This window comes from Schistocerca nitens, chromosome 7 (genome assembly GCF_023898315.1).
Source record: "Schistocerca nitens isolate TAMUIC-IGC-003100 chromosome 7, iqSchNite1.1, whole genome shotgun sequence".
NCBI classification, from domain to species: Eukaryota; Metazoa; Arthropoda; class Insecta; order Orthoptera; family Acrididae; genus Schistocerca; species Schistocerca nitens.
In genome coordinates this window covers 226,644,833-226,662,832 of record NC_064620.1, presented here as the reverse complement: position 1 = coordinate 226,662,832, position 18,000 = coordinate 226,644,833, and the positions used below count along the sequence as shown (strand labels likewise).

The 18,000-nt window shown below is 40.5% G+C and overlaps 1 protein-coding gene across 1 annotated transcript in view; it reads right to left on the bottom strand.

Annotated features, from left to right (window-relative positions):
• LOC126195248 (SUMO-activating enzyme subunit 1) overlaps nt 1–11,662 on the bottom strand; it is a 58,956-nt gene extending 47,294 nt beyond the window's left edge. The window contains exon 1 of the mRNA XM_049933776.1: nt 11,412–11,662. Coding sequence (XP_049789733.1) covers nt 11,412–11,503 — 92 coding nt within the window. The 5' untranslated portion in view covers nt 11,504–11,662. The remainder of the gene's footprint in view (nt 1–11,411) is intronic.
• Between the last annotated feature and the right edge of the window lie 6,338 nt (nt 11,663–18,000).

Genomic DNA, 18,000 nt, shown 5'->3' with positions numbered 1-18,000 from the left:
TAATGTTAGTGCACTTTTTTAAAAATTTCTGTGTTGTGTTGTTAATAATTATGTTGGATTGCGATTTGTAGGTATTGTGTAGTTTGTTTTACCTACATCATGAGGTTAGGTTTTCGATATTAGTTACATGGGTGAATTTTCGTTTTATGGTGCAGTGAACTTTGTTTTGGCTGGGCTATATAGGTGAAGTGAAATGAAAGATACTAGTTTGCTGAATTGTGTGTGGTTTTGGTTTATGGTATTGTGGATTTTGTTTTAGCTATATCGTTCAAGTGAAATTTTTGAAAGCAGTTTTCATCCAGTTTCTTTTCTTTTTTAATAAAAAAAAATGTGGATTTACTGAGAGCTTCATATTTCATTTGCTTGACTTTTGGATTAATATTTGTACTGATTTGTATTCATTATTAGGACTGCTGTATATCTAGTTTATTCTCGACCAAAACCCCATATTTCCTGCAGTTGTCCTGTTAGTTCCATGTTATTTCTGTGAATAAATGTTTTTTTTTTTTTTTCATTTTATATGTGTCTAGTTGCACATAATGAGTGAAGACATGGTCACTATATAATATAAATTTGAAATAGTATTGTTCACAATCTTTATGACATCACAGGTCAAAGCTGATGTGTGGTACCACAATCTTCGGTTTTGCTGCACTATTTTCAGGCATAATTTTCTACATCTATATCCATACTCTTCCGACCACTGTGAAGTGCATGGCAAAGGATACATTCCACTGTACCAGCTGTTATGGCTTCTTCCCATTACATTCACGTATGGAGCATGGGATGAATGAATGTTTAATGCCTCTGTGCATGCTGTGATTAATCTGATATCGTCCTCACTATCTCTGTGGGAGTGATATGTAGGGGGTTCTAAAATAATTTTAGGGGCATAATTTACATCTACATCTATAGTCTGCAAAGCACTGCGAGATGCATGGCAGAGGGTATGTCCCATTGTACCAGTTATTAGTGTTTCTTGCTGTTCCATTCACATATGGAGAATGGGAAGAATGATTGTTTGACTGCCTCTGTGCATGCAGTTAATTATTCTAATCTTATCCTCACTATCCCTATGAGAGCGATATGTAGGGGGTTGTAGTGTATTGCTAGAGTCATCATTTAAAGCCGGTTCTTGAAACTTTGTTGATACACTTTCTCGGGTTAGTTTACATCTATCTCCATTAGTCTTCCAGTGTAGTTCCTTCAGTATATCTGTGACACTCTCCTGTGGATTAAACAAATCCGTGACCGTTTGTGCTGCCATTCCCTGTATATGTTCTATATCCCTCTTTAGTCCTACCTGGTACGGGTCCCAAACACTTAAGCAATTTTCTAGAACCGCACGAGTGATTTGTACGCAATCCCCTTTGCAGACTGATTGCACTTCCCAAGCATTCTACCAATGAACCATAGTCTACCACCTGCTTTATGCACAACTGAACCTATGTGATTATTCTGTTTCATATCTCTAGAAAGTGTTATACCCAGGTATTTGTATGAATTGGCTGGTTCCAACAGTGATTCATTGATATTATAGTCATAGGACACTACGTTTTTTCTTTTGTTTTGTGACATGCACAGTTTTACATTTCAGAACCTCGAGAGCAAGTTGTCAATTTTTGCACCACTTTGAAATATTACCAAGATCTGACTGAATATTTATACAGCCTCTTTCACATAGTACTTCATTATAGGTAACTGTGCCATCTGCAAAAAGTCTGAAGTTGCTATTAATATTGTCTGCAAGGTCATTAACATAGAACATGAACAGCAAGAGTCCCAACACACTTCCCTGGGGCACACCCAAAGTTACATCTACATCTGATGATGACTCTCTCCATCCAAGATAATAAGCTGCGTCCTCCCTAACGAAAAGTCCTGAATCCAGTCACAAATTTCACTTGATACTCCATATGATTGTACTTTTGACAGTAAGAATAGGTTCCTGAAACTTCATAAGCAGGCTATCTCAGGACAGTTTATGTTTGAGAGTCTGCCAGTTCAACTCTTTCAACACCTATGTGATACTTCCCAGTGGGTCAAACAAACCAATGACCTTTCATGCAGCTCTTGGTTCATGTTATGTATTGGACCCCCATGAAACCTTGGTTGTGGTGAAAGACTGATTTGTAGTGCGGCCCAAGGTATAGGTTGGGCTGGAAGGTGACAATTTGGTTATGTAATAGCAACTTGGTTCACACAAACGATTTTCACGATATCCAGGTCCTCAAAAGAAACAAAACGCTTTATACTACAAGAACACTTGCTGAATTTAAACAAAAATAAGTGTGTATGAGACTGTGTCATTTAGCAATATAAAATAAAATTATCTACAAATTTGATGGTGTGTTTACATATTAACAACTTGGGTCATTCCATACCAACTGAGCCTCCGAGTGATTTTTTTCAATTATTAATAAACTGTATGGTGTTCTGATGTAACAACTGTTAAAAGTATGACTTACACTGCCCTAAAAGAAAATCTGCCTTGTATATAAAATTTCTGCACTTTTTATTATGAGCTTACTGGTAGGTTTTATGAGATGATAAATGTTATTTGTCATACTTAAGTTGAAGACCATGCTGTTGTCATGAAACACCATTGCTTACCTTGCACATTTGGAGGGAAACTGTATGACACTTTTCAAATTCAAGCATATATTACATTTCAAGGTAAGATGAAATCCAAAAAAAGTATTTTAAAAACATTTTTGCAGCCTATAACACTGTTATACAAAAAATTTAATTATTATATTATGAAATATTTGGATACAAACCCTGTAGTGAAAGTGAGGTTATAAGGTTGCTCGTTGAGGACATAACATACTTTAATTAATATTTCAGTTACTTCTTTATATAATGGGTGTTACAATAATCACGTGAACCCAGTTACAAAATGTTATACTTGGCTGCTATAACCTAGTTCCATAAAAATAGTTTTTAACTCTCCTTTAAGTAGTTGGGGCTGCAATGAGCCCAGGGTCTATCAAATATTTGTTTCTTCTACCTAGATTTAATGTGTTTGAACATGATTCTTTCTGGAAATTGCTCCTATAAACAATAGCATAAAAAATATAGGTAGAGGCTGAAAGAAAACACAGAGAAATATCAGGCACAACTTGAAAAGGAACGTCAAAGGGGTAAACTGTGGGGATGCAAATTAAAAGAAAATATTAGGAAGAATTCATGACTGTTGTTGTTGTGATGGTCTTCAGTCATGAGACTGGTTTGATGCAGCTCTCCATGCTACTCTATCCTGTGCAAGCTTCTTCATCTCCCAGTACCTACTGCAACCTACATCCTTCTGAATCTGCTTAGTGTAGTCATCTCTTTGTCTCCCTCCACGATTTTTACCCTCCACGCTGCCCTCCAATACTAAATTGGTGATCCCTTGATGCCTCAGAACATGTCCTACCAACCGATCCCTTCTTCTGGTCAAGTTGTGTCACAAACTACTCTTCTCCCCAATCCTATTCAATACTTCCTCATTAGTTTTGTGATCTACCCATCTAATCTTCAGCATTCTTCTGTAGCACCACATTTCGAAAGCTTCTATTCTCTTCTTGTCCAAACTATTTATCGTCCATGTTTCACTTCCATACATGGCTACACTCCATACAAATACTTTCAGAAATGACTTCCTGACACTTAAATCTATACTCGATGTTAACAAATTTCTCTTCTTCAGAAATGCTTTCCTTGCCATTGCCAGTCTGCATTTTATATCCTCTCTACTTCGACCATCATCAGTTACTTTGCTCCCAAATAGCAAAACTATTTTACTACTTTAAGTGTCTCATTTCCTAATCTAATCCCCTCAGCATCACCCGATTTAATTTGACTACATTCCATTATCCTCGTTTTGCTTTTGTTGATGTTCATCTTATATACTCCTTTCAAGACGCTATCCATTCCATTCAACTGCTCTTCCAAGTCCTTTGCTGTCTCTGACAGAATTACAATGTCATGAATTTTTCTTTTGTTTCCTTCACTGCTTGCTCAATATACAGATTGAATAACATCGGGGAGAGGCTACAACCCTGTCTTACTCCCTTCCCAACAACTGCTTCCCTTTCGTGTCCCTCGATTCTTATAACTGCCATCTGGTTTCTATACAAATTGTAAATAGCCTTTCGCTCCCTGTGTTTTACCCCTGCCACCATTAGAATTAGAAAGAGAGTATTCCAGTCAACATTGTCAAAAGCTTTCTCTAAGTCTACAAATGCTAGAAACGTAGGTTTGCCTTTCTTTAATCTTTCTTCTATGATAAGTCGTAAGGTCAGTATTGCCTCACGTGTTCCAGTATTTCTACGGAATCCAAACTGATCTTCCCTGAGGTCGGCTTCTACTAGTTTTTCCATTCGTCTGTAAAGAATTCGTGTTAGTATTTTGCAGCTGTGGCTTATTAAACTGATTGTTCGGTAATTTTCACATCTGTCAACACCTGCTTTCTTTGGGATTGGAATTATTATATTCTTCTTGAAGTCTGAGGGTATTTCGCCTGTTTCATACATCTTACTATCAGCAGAAAATCATAAAAAAAATTAGAGAGAGTAAGGGTAAAGAGATGAAAATTAAAACCGGTCATCTTGAATTCCCAATAGGAACTTTCAAATGCCCTCAGTAATTTAGCAAAGCAGTCAACAGGATGAAATAATTACTACCACACAGTCCAAACAAAAAACTCGCTAGATTACAAAATTAAGAGTTGACGTAATTGGTCCAGATATTTTTACATGAAAATGTACCCAGAAGATCACCATCCACTTGTTTATTGAAGGACCACAGATCATGTATTGAAGAATTTTATTGCTGTGATGATGTTAGCTGTCAAGCACAAGGTATTAAAGATGTAACAATTAGGAAAAAGGGTGAGACAAAAAAGAAATTACAAAAAATGCACATGGTTATTACAGTAGAAGCATTTGAAGAATTTAAAAAATGCCACTCTAAGATAAAATTGAGAAAATCAACTTTCTATTCTCTATGTCCTTCGCAAGTCAGACACGCCACACATAGTGTTTGTATCTGTAAATATCACTATAATTTTTTAAGTTTTTTTGAATCTGTTGCAAAATTAATTCCCATGTCCCTAAAAACTACAAAGATTTGTTAGAAAATTTATGTTGTGATGTATCAAAAGGAAACTGCATGTTTGGCAGGTGTTCCAAATATCTATTTAATGTGTCGCAGTTAATTCTGATGTGGATCTACAGAAACAGGTTACATGGTAACAATGGGGAGATAGCAATAGTGAAAGTCTTAAGGAACATTCATGAACCTGTGAGTATGCTCTGAAGGAACAGATGAATAAATTGCCACGGTTTATAATTCTCTGCTTTGTAAGGAGAGTTCAATGAGAGTATTTTCACACATGTAAAGAAAACTTATCAACTGGACTAGCAGTCGTCCAAATGGATTTTGCCAAGAACTATTCATTGGTATCACAAAACGAGATTCAGAGTGCTCATTGCAGCCACAGGTCACACTTTTTACATGTTGTATTTGGGTTCTGAATGGTACACTGAAATCCTATGCCATAATAAGTAACAATTTATCATACAACAAGTATGCAGTCTGAACTATCTTTAGCACCACAGTGAAACGCACCACGGGGTAAGCCATGTGTTCATATTTACTGATAACTGTGCACGGCAATTTAAAAACAAGCAAACTTTGTGTCTGTTTTAAGGAAAGTGATTTTGATCTAACAGGTGAATGGAACTTTTTTGCCAGTTCCCATGGTAAAGGAACAGTGGATACTTTAGGTGGGGCTGTAAAGAGGTTTGTCTGGACACCTGTTAAATCCAGAAAGATTTGTATCACCACGGCTAAAGAGCTTCATAGCTATGCAGAAAGTAACTCTGACAGTTAGGTGGGAGGTGAGAAAACTTGGATTTCATGGTCGACTGGCTATCATAAGCCACATACCACACTGGTAAAGGCCAAACAATGCCTCACTTGGTGTAAGGAGTGTAAGCATTGAGTAATTGAACAGTGGAAAAACATTGTGTCGAGTGACGAATCGTGGTACACAATGTGGCAATCAGATGGCAGGGTGTGGGTATGGCGAATGCCTACTGAATTTTATCTGCCAGTGTGTCTAGTGCCAACAGTAAAATTTGGAGGTGGTGGTGGTGTGGTGCGGTCGTGTTTCTCATGGAGGGGGATTGCACCCCTTGTTGTTTTGTGTGGCACTGTCGTAGCACAGGCCTACATTTATGTTTTAAGCACCTTCTTGCTTCCCACTGTTGAAGAGCAATTCGGGGATGAGACACTGTGGAAGAGAATTATAGACAAAAGATGGGACAATGTAAAAGGTATACCTAATATTAGGGTTCATCACCATTTTCTATACTATTATAGCCACAAACACTTGCTTGTTTCCAAAACTGTCACTACTGTAATGAATAGGATAAATGTGATTGGGTCAACAGAGGCATCGGATCCCATCCGTCTGCTTTGACCCGTGACGTAAGGGTGTTGTGGTGTGTGACATCATTACAGTGCGGAGTTTATGAGCTGGTTGTTTTTGTAGACATTGTCTTGTTGCGGTTGATGGTGTCCTCTGGTGGTGGTGGTGGTGGTGTACTGGGTCCATTTAAAGTTTGGTGTTGGCTGAGCGCAGTTGTCGGGAGTGTGTGAGACTGAAGGAATTGGTTTCAGCGAGTTGTCAATTAAATTCTTTTTTTTTTTTTTTGTCTTTCTTTCATTTTTGTTAATGTGTCGTCAATAGGTGTTATTGGTCTGCTGTTTGTGCTGCAGTAGGACGTTTAACTTAGTGTGTGGCTTCTTTTGTTAGGTGTGGATATGATTATGAAGTACAACGCACGGTTGCAGGTGGAGATGGGTAAGGACATAATGTTGTTGATAAAGTTTCTCCAGATATTTGGTCTATAAGCAGAGATTGTTAAATGTAGTGTCTGCAGAGAAAACATGAGGTTGGTGAGAGTTCCGTTGTCTCAGACCAGGGACTGTCATATGTGGCAGCATCCAAAGGATAACCTTTGGCACTCCATTAGATGCAGTACCTGGTTCGAGAAATCTACATTGACCATGAGAGAGATTGTTTTGATGACTTACTATTTTTGTTACATGTCCTCTATCTATGTGTGCACGAGACTGGAGTGAGTGACAGGATGGTGTTAGATTCGTTTTCTTTTCGTAGGGAAGTGTGTTTAGAATATGTGAAGTATAGGGGTAAGTTGGGTGGGCTGAGGGTGGTGGCCAAGACAGACGAATCACAGTATGGGAAGAGAAAGCATGGGAGGGGCAAGTCTCCGGTTGGTTTATGAGTGTGGGGGCCTGTTATTTCAGGGGATGGGTATGCAGATTGTGTTTTCAGGGTTTGGAGGGGCGTACTAAGAGGGAATTGGAGGGGTTAATTGAAGAGTATATAGAGGAGGGGAGTACAGTAGTGTCAGATGGTTTTTTGTCATATAGAGAGTTGGGGAAGAGGGGTTATAATCATTTAGTTGTAAACCACAGTTTAGAGTTCAAAAATTACAAAACTGGAGCGTGTACCAATTCAATAGTCGAGGGTTTTTTGGGGGTGGTGGTGGTGGTGGTGGTTACATCAGTCATAGGGAGGAGAGGAAGAGGCACTCTTCTAACCTCAAATCTCATTTAGATGAGTATTGCTGGCAGAAGAGCATCCCTGCGGAGTATTGTATTTTTCGCATTTTTTTTAGGGCAGTGAGCAAGATGTACAAGCCAAGGGTGGTTAGTTGGAGGTTTTGTGTGTGTGTGTGTGTGTGTGTGTGTGTGTGTGTGTGTGTGTGTGTGTGTAGGGAGGTTGTGAGTACTGGCTGTGGATTTAGGTGGGTTGGGTGGGAGGGAATTGTTTTATGATTATGTTGCAGAGGATCTTTTTTGTTGCAGTTGTTTTTGAGTTGTAATGTGTGATTGTGGTTTTTATCTGTTGGCAAATTACTTTTGGTTAGGGTGGGGGCAAAGTTTGGGGGGGTGGGTGGTTTGGGAGCTATTTTTATTTGTGTGTGTGTGTGTGTGTTTGTGTGATTGGGGTGGCTAACCTAGTGTGTAGCACATGAATTTGTTGGTGGTCAGTAGTAATTTTTTGGGTCATTTGTTCACGAGTTGTGATGTTTTGTGGGGGTTTTGATTTGTTGTGGGTTTGGTTTTATTTATTGCAGTTGTAGGTGTTTGTTTTTTGGTATCGTCAACTGTGGTTGACCTACATAGGTTAAGGGAGTGTCCGATTCCAATTTATTTTGTTTTAGGTGTTGGTTTTGTGGTATCGATAGTTGCGGTCTGATTCCAATTTTTGTAGTTGCAGTTTTTTTTTTTTTTGTGGTATCGATGCTTACGGTTGAGCTACACTATGTGACCTGACCATTCTTCACGGAGTGCTGCATTGAGAGGAGGTATCGATGTCGGTCGGTGAGGCCTAGCACAAAGTCAGCATTGAAAAAGATCTCAAAGGTCAGGACTCTGTGCAGGCCAGTCCATTACACAGATGTTATTGTCCAACCACTTCGTCACAGTCCGTGTAGTATGAACAGGTGCTCAATCTTGTTGAAAGATGCAATCACCATCCCCAAATTGCTCTTCAACAGTGGAAAGCAAGAAGGTGCTTCAAACATCAATGTAGGCCTCTGCTGTGACAGTGCCACACAAAACAAGGTGTGCAAGCACCCTCCATGAAAAACACGACCACACCATAACACCACAGCCTCCAAATTTTACTGTTGGCACTACACACGCTGGCAGATGACATTCAGCAGGCATTCGCCATACCCACACCCTGCCATTGGATCGGCATATTGTGTACCGCGATTCGTCACTCCACACAACGTTTTTCCACTGTTCAATCAGCCAATGCTTAGGCTCCTTACACCAATTGAGGCGTTGTTTGGCATTTACTGGTGCGATATGTGGCTTATGAGCAGCCGCTTGACCATGAAATCCAAGTTTTCTCACTTCTCGCCTAACTGTCATAGTACTTGCAGTGGATCCTGATGTAGATGGAATTCCCGTGTGATGGTCTGAACAGATGTCTGCCTATTACACATTAGGGCTCTCTACAACAGTCGGTTTTGTCAGTGAACAGATGAAGTCGGCCTGCACGCTTTTGTACTGTATGTGTCCCTTCATGTTTCCACTTCACTGTCACATCGGAAACAGTGGATCTAAGGATGTTTAGGAGTGTGGATATCTTGCATACAGACATATGACACAAATGACACCCAATCACCTGACCACGTTCGAAGTCCGTTGAGTTCCGCAGAGTGCCCCATTCTGCTCTCTCACGATGTCTAATGACTACTGAGGTGCTGATATGTAGGGGAAGGGAAGTGACCGATTCATTTGGATTTTGTGGGTGTAGCAGAAGTGTGGATTTTGTGTTGTTTTTCGTCTTTTGTGGGATTTGGGATTGTGGTGTGCGTTTTTATATTTTTATATTTAGCTTGTCCCCACCCTAAAACCCTCTATTTCCGGCACATGTCCCATTACTTTGATTATATTTTTGGAGGGAGATGTTTTTGTTGTATTTATACGTATTTTCGTGTTTGTTGTCATGTTTATGTAGTGACGTCATAGGAGCCATATTGGAGATGCTGAGAATGGTAATTTTTGCCATATTCATGACGTCATGGGTCAAAGAATCGGATGCTTCTGTAATCCAATATGATCACAAGTAACCATATAGTACGACGATTAACCTATGAAGAAGTTTTGATTCTACAGATTCTAGGAATTCTGAACGTGGGTTGATGACAAGTGAAACACAAGTGACTCCCATGTCAATTTACACTGGTATATCTGAAGTTAAGTCTGGTGTGTTTGTTTTAGTAAAGGCCTCTGTCACCAGAAAAAAAGTTCCAATACGTTAGCTATATTCCAGATACAAACTGATGACGGCATTAAAATTATGTCCCTGAAAGATTCTGGCCACAGTAAAAAATCTTGAAAGCTGATGAAAATGACATTTGTTTTGAAAAATTTAGACAGCTGGTCCCCAAGTCACCAACACCTGATGTCAAGTCACAAGAAAACATCCTGTATTATGAATTCAGTGTAAATGTAGATGTGTTTGAAAAAGGTGTTTAAAGCTAATTACACCTACTGCATACTAAAATACCTGTATAACAATATTAACTGAAATGTTCCTAATTTAATCTATTTGTTCCATTATGGTGCTGGCAGAAGTGTATTCTCTGGTAATTAAAAAAATGATAATTTGATTATTTAGATCAAATGTATTGCCATTACACGGAAATTTGGTTACATTAAATTTTAATAGGCTTGTGTTAGTGAAAACAGAAAGAGTGTCACTAATCATTTGAGTAAAACAGAAACATTAGCATAATGTAGCACCTGTTACAGTTCATGTAACACCTGTCACAGTACCCCCCCCCCCTCCTTTTTTTTAAATCAAATCAATCAAGCAGAAAAGAAAACTGAGAACATATTTGATTTATACAAAAGCTTGTTAATTTCTGTACATTAAAATCAAACTTTTAGAACTTCCATACAAAGGTTCATGTCTGAATTGTGTAACCCATTACACCCTGTTTTTTACTTGTTAGGCTACTCAATTTTGTTAATATAAACTTCAGGTTACAATATATCAAAAGGATCAGAAACTTGGGAGGAAATACTTTCACTTCCTAAATTTGGATTCTGTTGAGGCTGCATGGAAAGTTTTCAGTTTTCATCTTTGTGGATGTAACACCCATTACAATGAAGTGACCCACTTACAGAATACTCCCAAATACCTTCTTCAGAGCTCATAGCAAGTAAATTCTTTATGGGATTATTAATGGGCACTCAACATACTGTATTTGTACAAACATTATTAATCGCAAAATTGATTGAAAGTTTATCACGTTTGATTTTGCTTCAACCTTTACTTCAAGCTGGACAGAAATAGAGAATGGCACCGCATTGACATTCAATGTCTTGGGTACAAAAAGTTTTGCAACTAGTTTCAGTATGAAAAGCCTCAGATTGCGACAACACTGTTGTAGTGCTAAAACGACTTTTTGCAGCCCCCTACTGAAATCCTCATACTACCATGACATTGTTGTATATTGGGCTTAAATTTTGCATAGCTTAATTTTTATTTTTTAAGAAAACTTTCTTTCGGATTAGGCAAGTTCGAGTGCAAAACACTGGTATGCTTGTCGCTGAATGATGCATATACTTTCGTCTTCTCAGAACAGGAATATAGATTTTTCCAAAAAAGAACATCCTTTTGCCACTCATTAGAATTGACTTCCTGTCGCTTAACGCGAACTTAAACAATAGTCAGTAGCAAAACAATCAAATCGTAGAACAGAAGTACACAGCAATTTGCACAAAAATTGCAAGTAATTACTACGATAAGAGATTAAAATCTAGAAAAAAAAGTAAATATCAAACTGAACAAGGAAGTAGCGATGTACCGCTTTTGTGATTCCAGGCCCCAAAGACGAATCTGTCTATCGTATAATTCCACTTCATCTTCTGTCAGTTCAGGATGAGCTGTATGCACCATCTCTACACTTTATGTATAAAACAATACAAAGTAATCAGACACACGTGCCCTCACTTAACACCACGAATCACTTTCAGCACAACTCGCTCTTTTTCCCGCTACCGCTACAAATCAACGTTGTCGTCTGTCGACTTTCCGTTGTACTCAAAGATACTGCTACTGCTACTAGTGTGACTGCTAGTTTTGGACGCAATCACCAGAGGGCAATGTATTAAAAGCACTGTGACCCAGTGCAGAAGCGGCTGCTTGATTTTGGATGTTATAAATTCTCAGCATAGTTTACGTTCGTAGTGTATTACATGCGTTGATTTATCACCCAGTGAGCGAGAATTTTATAATTCCAATTCAAGTGTAGTTTTATGCCACGAGGTATAATTACAAATTTAGTATTCTATATTAATTCATACGGCGTGACATTTCAGCCTTCAAAGTGGCAGGTGCGGCAAAAAGTGAAAGTTACATAACAGAAAATGCACGCTGGATTGTAAACTGTAAGGACGATACATGTTTTTATGATGCCAACAACGTTATCAATCGCAAGCTGACGTTTATGACTGGTTTTTGTGGAGTTACTAAATCGGCTATGTGTACACAAAATAAGCCTCTCTTGTGACGTTTAAAGTGAAGCACATCATGACAGTTCCAAAGCTCCAACAGTTGTGGGAATATTTTATCCAAGCAGAACATCGCTCTTACGAGGTAAATGGTCGTTCAATATATTCGTCATTAAAAAAAAAAAAATGCTTTCGCGTAGATCAATTTCCCCGTTACGTCATAAATCTACTTGTCAAGTAATTTTGGCAGCAGATGATAATAGAGTTAATTTCGATATATACAGCTGTGATTTTTAAGCAACAATGCATGTCTTTTGTGTGTTGACAGAAGTCAGCATGGTTGGATGTCTTCCTGTCCGAATTTTTAGTGCAGGTGAAAGAAGGAAAAGATGCAAATGAAATAATCTCATGTTGGTAAGTCAGTCTAATAAATAATAATTATGGTGAACACTTTAAAAGGTGTAGATTCTTACTCAAATGCTTGTTACATAACATCTCAGATTCCAGTAACGGAGAAACCGCTTGTTACGCTCAGCTGAAGCTACGGACTATGCTTTCAGAAGTTTCATTGTTACAGAATGACATATACGCCGCCCTGTTTTGTTCAAACTTCTGTTAAGCAGTCGCCATTAAAACTGGCCTTAAAGTTGTCCAGTATACCCAAGGGAAACTTGAGACAGTTTTTATCCATTCAGTTCTGAACACACGTAACTGTCACACCGAATTTTCATTCACTTTTTTTCTCCTCTGTGCATTGTCTCCCTACTGTTGCTAACCATTCTCTTGTGACTATCTGTGTGTCCCAGACACAAATTTTTCGGAACCTTTTTGTTCATGTTGTATAGTATTGACCAGCCAGACAATAATGATAGTAACCTCAGACTTCTTATAAATGGTAAAGTCATCCATAGTTTAGTAGGTCTACTCTTTGTAACAGCTGCACAGATATTGTCAGATTTCAATAAGATTGTATTAAGTTCTTCAGTCATACCGTAATCCTCGTAATCATTCAACAGTCAATTGGGAAAATTAAGGTTTTGTTAATGGGGGCATGGCAAGACATCCTGCAAAACATTAAGCCTACTAAATACCTTTCTGAAAACTACAAGAATGTATAATTTTGAACCCCATTCGTGATGGAAGTAGATTACACCTAATGGTAACAAATAGACATGACCACTTGGAGGATGTCGGCCTCGAAACTGGTATCGGTGACCATGATGTGGTTGTGGCAACAATGATTACCATAGTACAAAGGGCATTTAATACTATTATGTATATATATCTCCAATGAACTAAATAAAAAAGCAGTAGTGTCACACTTTGGTGAAGAATTGAAACTCTCAGCACAGTACGGAGTCTGTTGAACACCTATGGCTTAAGTTTAAAAGAGTAGTTGACCAAACATTAGATTAGGTTAGATTAGAGTAGATTACTACTTGTTCCATAGATCATGAATAGATGGGTGTGACCTGTACTTTCTTCCAACTACTAGGCATGGATTTTCATTCAAGGGATCTATTGTAGATTATAGTTAGAAAAGGGGATAACTCATTTGCAAATTCAGTAAAGAATCTGTTAGGGATTCCATCAGACCCTGGAGCTTTGTTCAGTTTTAACTATTTCAGCTGTTTGTCAACACCACTGACCCTAATACTTATTTCACTCATCTTTCAGTGGCATAAGAATTAATTTGGGGCAATACTCCTTTGCTTTCCTTTGTAAAGGAAAATTTGAAAATTTAGCTATGCATGTGGTTTTTTCTTCCACTAGCCTCAATTTGAGTACAAGTTTTATCCATGAGTGAGATATATGCTACGGCACATTTGTAAAATCATTAAAGACAGTGCTTTTGATTTCTTGATAAAAGATGTAGTTCATGAGTGCTGCCTTAGGAAGACTTGTATTTTTGGTAGGCTAGCTGGTATTAACAGTCTGAAATCCAGGCTTAATACTGAACACTTCGTTAAAGAGTGAAGAAAGTATTGAGTCATACCAAAAGATTTTGGTCTTATCAAGGATGGATTCCATCTGTCCAGGAGTGGGTGAATCATATTACTCAAAAGATCCACTGCACTGCTCGAGCATCCATTCTGCTGTCTTAAAGCCAGCTGAAAATGCAGCCTACACTTTGGTGGAGCGATGAGTGCTGCTCTGCCATCAGGATCAGGTGGTTAGTGAGACCATTTTGCTGAATTATTAGGGAGTGCAAGAAGAGATCATGACAAAAGTTTAAATTGTTCAGTTAGGGGTACAGTCATGTTGGAGACCACCAGTAGGGTTTCCAGGAAAGGGAGAGGTGCCCCATGGATACCGTAATGGGAATTGAAGGTCTCCAGACCAACCTGCGAAACATTGCCCAGACTGTGGCAGCCTATTTTGCCACAGTTACTGCCACTGCCAACCAGGATTGAGCTTCCCAGTGCCACAGGGAGACAGCTGAAAGGGGCAGATGGCAGATGAGACTTCATTTCCACTGCTGATGAAGAATACAGCTGCCCATTCTCCGTGCGAGAGCTGGATTCTGTGTTACTTGCAGTTCATAACACATCACCTGGTTATGATAGTGTCAGTTATAGCACTTTATGGCAATTCACGGGGGTACTCAAAGGAATCCCCCCCCACCTTTTTAATCTCATTTAGGTGTCAGGTCACTTTTTCGACTCATAGTGAGAAGCAATTTTAATTTCACTTTTAAAACTTGGAGATGACTGTATATAACTGAATATTTATCGTAGTGTTGCCATCATTGTAGTTGGAGTCACGAACACCGGCGGTCAAGTTTAGGCTTGTTCTGTGCACCTACGTCACACATTGTCCGACAGCTAATGAGCGTTCAGTAGTGTTCTGAGTGCTCTGCTGTGAATGCCAAATCTAATGCGAGCATTAAACATTATCATAGCGAGTTGTTTAGTGAATTTTTTTTCCATATGTTGTGAGCTGTCATTGTTTATGTTGGTGATAAGTGATACAGTATGCATAAGGAAGTGAGTGACTTAATTTGCAGGATATAGGCTTTCTTCAAGGGGAAGGCCCCCTCAGGGGGTCCACAACTATTTTGTGGATACATGCGTGGTGAGCATGAGACGCCGAGCTAGTGCGGCTCTTTCCTTTCTGGGCTGCATACCTTCCTTTTCCACATCCACCCCCCCCCCCCCCACACACACACACACCTCCGCCTCTTCCCTTCCCTTTCTCCCCCAATGGGATTATGTTTCATGTCTATGTCCGGCTTCTCTTTCCCTTGCCTCTTCTCTTTACCCTCTTCTCCGCTGCGGCATTTTGAGACCTTTCTTCTTTCCTTTTCTTTGTTCCTCCCTTTCTCTTTCTTTCCTCCCTGTTCGTGTCTGAAGGCAGACACATGCGTAGCCGGTGATGGGGTAACGTGTAATTCCCTGCCCCAGGAAGACAGGTAGGACACGTACGTACCCCCTGGTAATAGCCAGGCCCAGGAAGGGGTGATTGCCATAGCTGGTACCTTCTAGACTTGCCAATTGGTCCCTCTGTCCGTTTCTCGGGATGTGTGACCTGAGGTGTGAACAATCACCTAAGGCGGGGGTGCCCTCAGAGGGCCCCCACAAGGAAGGAGCACGCTATTGGAGACACCAGTAATCATGGGGGATGCTTCCGCAATGGTTTCCTCTATGTCTACAATTTCTGCTCACAAGCGAAAGAGATGAGTCTCAGCCACAGACAATTCTTCCATCAGTGCCACAGTTCCTTGTTCTAGGTCAGATGAAGGTCAAGACTTCACAGTCGTCCCTTTCATTAGTCACAAAGGTGTTGACACAATTGCAGGTCCTGTAAAGTCTTGTTCCCGATTACGAAATGGCACTTTGTTGTTAGAAACAGTCAGTGCCCTCCAGGCACAAAAATTGCTGCGAACTCCACTGCTATACACCTTCCCTGTCCGGGCGGAAGTGCACCGCACTTTAAATTCATCACACGGGGTGGTTTATACATGCTCACTCGACAGATTGTCCAACAAGGAAATTCAAAACTACCTGTCTGACCAGGGCGTAATGGCTGTACGTCGAGTTATGAAAAGGGTTAACAAGGACTTGGTACCAACCCGTACTATCTTCTTGACATTTGACAGAGTTCATTAACATTAAAGTGGGCTATGAGATAATTTCAGTCCACCCTTACATCTCCAACCCTTCCAATCTGGCCAAATGCATTACGTGTGGCAAGGTCGCCCCTCGTTCCACCAACTGTACGGGCGACCACGCTGCTTCCTCTAGTGATTGCCCCATTTTCAAAGATGAACGGCTTACTCAGGAAATCAGAGTGAAGGAAAAGGAGTCTATATTTGCTGCTCATAAGTTATTCACCAGTCGAAAGCCCACTGTGCCTTCAGAAGGTAAATATAGCACTGTCCTTGGATCTCTTCGGCCTACTAAGGAGGCAGCCACGCAGACTTGTGATCTCACCTTTAGTGCCACGGTTGACAGATCGGCCAGCGCAAAGATCGCCCGTTCAACCTCCCCACTATCACCTGCTCACTCTATGGCTCACCCTTCATTGGCTCCTGCTAAATCACAAGCCCCAAAATCAGACACCTGGTGGACTTCCAGAAAAGAGCATACTTGTGAAGAATTTTTACGTACCCCGACTTCACAACCGTTAATTCCTCCCTCATCTCAATGTCCTGTTTCCAAGAAGGCTAATAAGAAACTAAGTTTCTCTCCTTCTCCGCCACGTCAAGTCTCATCTACAGCGCCACCTGGTGGTGACTGCCCTTGGCTGTCTTCCATGTGGCCAAGGCGCACTGCTGGCGGCCGATCAAGTGGCCGATTGCTGGTGGCAGGAGCTGCCCTCGAACAACCTATGGATCAGGATCTTCTGCCTTTGGCTGAATGCCGTTCCACATTGTCGGCCGCCGGCTCTCAGCAGTTGTTGAAGTGAAAGCAACCGTGGTAAGATTCTTCCCTTTTCTGTCCACCCTATGTCAATTATCCATTGGAATATCCGCAGCATTAGAGCCAATCGGGATGAATTGTCGATCCTCTTAAGAACCTACTTGCTGGTCATCTTCTGTCTTCAGGAAAAAAAGCTGCGTTCCCATGATCGCTTTGTTTTCCCTCATTTCCAGTCAGTCCGGTTTGATCTCCCCTCTGTTGATGGTACTCCAGCACACGGGGGACTTTTGATTCTTCTCCATGATACTTTCCGTTATCACCCAATCCCCTTAAACAGTTCCTTCCAAGCTGTTGCTGTCTATCTTTCCTTTTCTGGATAAACCTTTCTGTCTTTGTACCATATACATTCCATCGTCCACACCGATGGCAAGAGTTGATCTCCTTCATCTCTTTGGTCAGCTCCCGCCCTCCTATTTGCTGGTTAGGGACTTCAATGCCCACCACCTGCTTTGGGGATCTCCGCATCCTTGTCCGTGAGGCTCTCTATTGAATCACCTCTTCCACCAAGTGGATCTTGTTTGCCTCAAAACTGGGGAACCTACATTTTTGTCTGCTTCCACGAGAAATTTCTCTCATTTGGACCTTTCAGTCGGTAATGTTCAGCTAGCTTGGCACTTTGAATGGTTCGCTCTTGCTGATACACACTCGAGTGACCATTTTCCTTGTGTCCTTCGATTGCAGCCACAACTGTCATCGATGCGCCCGAGACGCTGGAAGTTTGCCCAAGCTGATTGAACACTTTTTTCGTCTCTAGCGACATTCGATGACGATCACTTTCCTAGTGTTGATGATCAGGTCACTCATGTTACTGAAGTTGTTCTTACAGCTGCGGAACGTTCTATATCTCGCACCTCTGATTTGCCCCGGTGCCCCCCAGTTCCTTGGTGGAACGAGGTGTGTCGTGACGCAATACATGAGCGGAGACGTGCGCTTCGCATTTTCCGTCACCATCCTACTTTGGCCAGCTATATCCTCTATAAGCAGTTACATGCATGATGCCGTCGCGTCATCCGCGATAGCA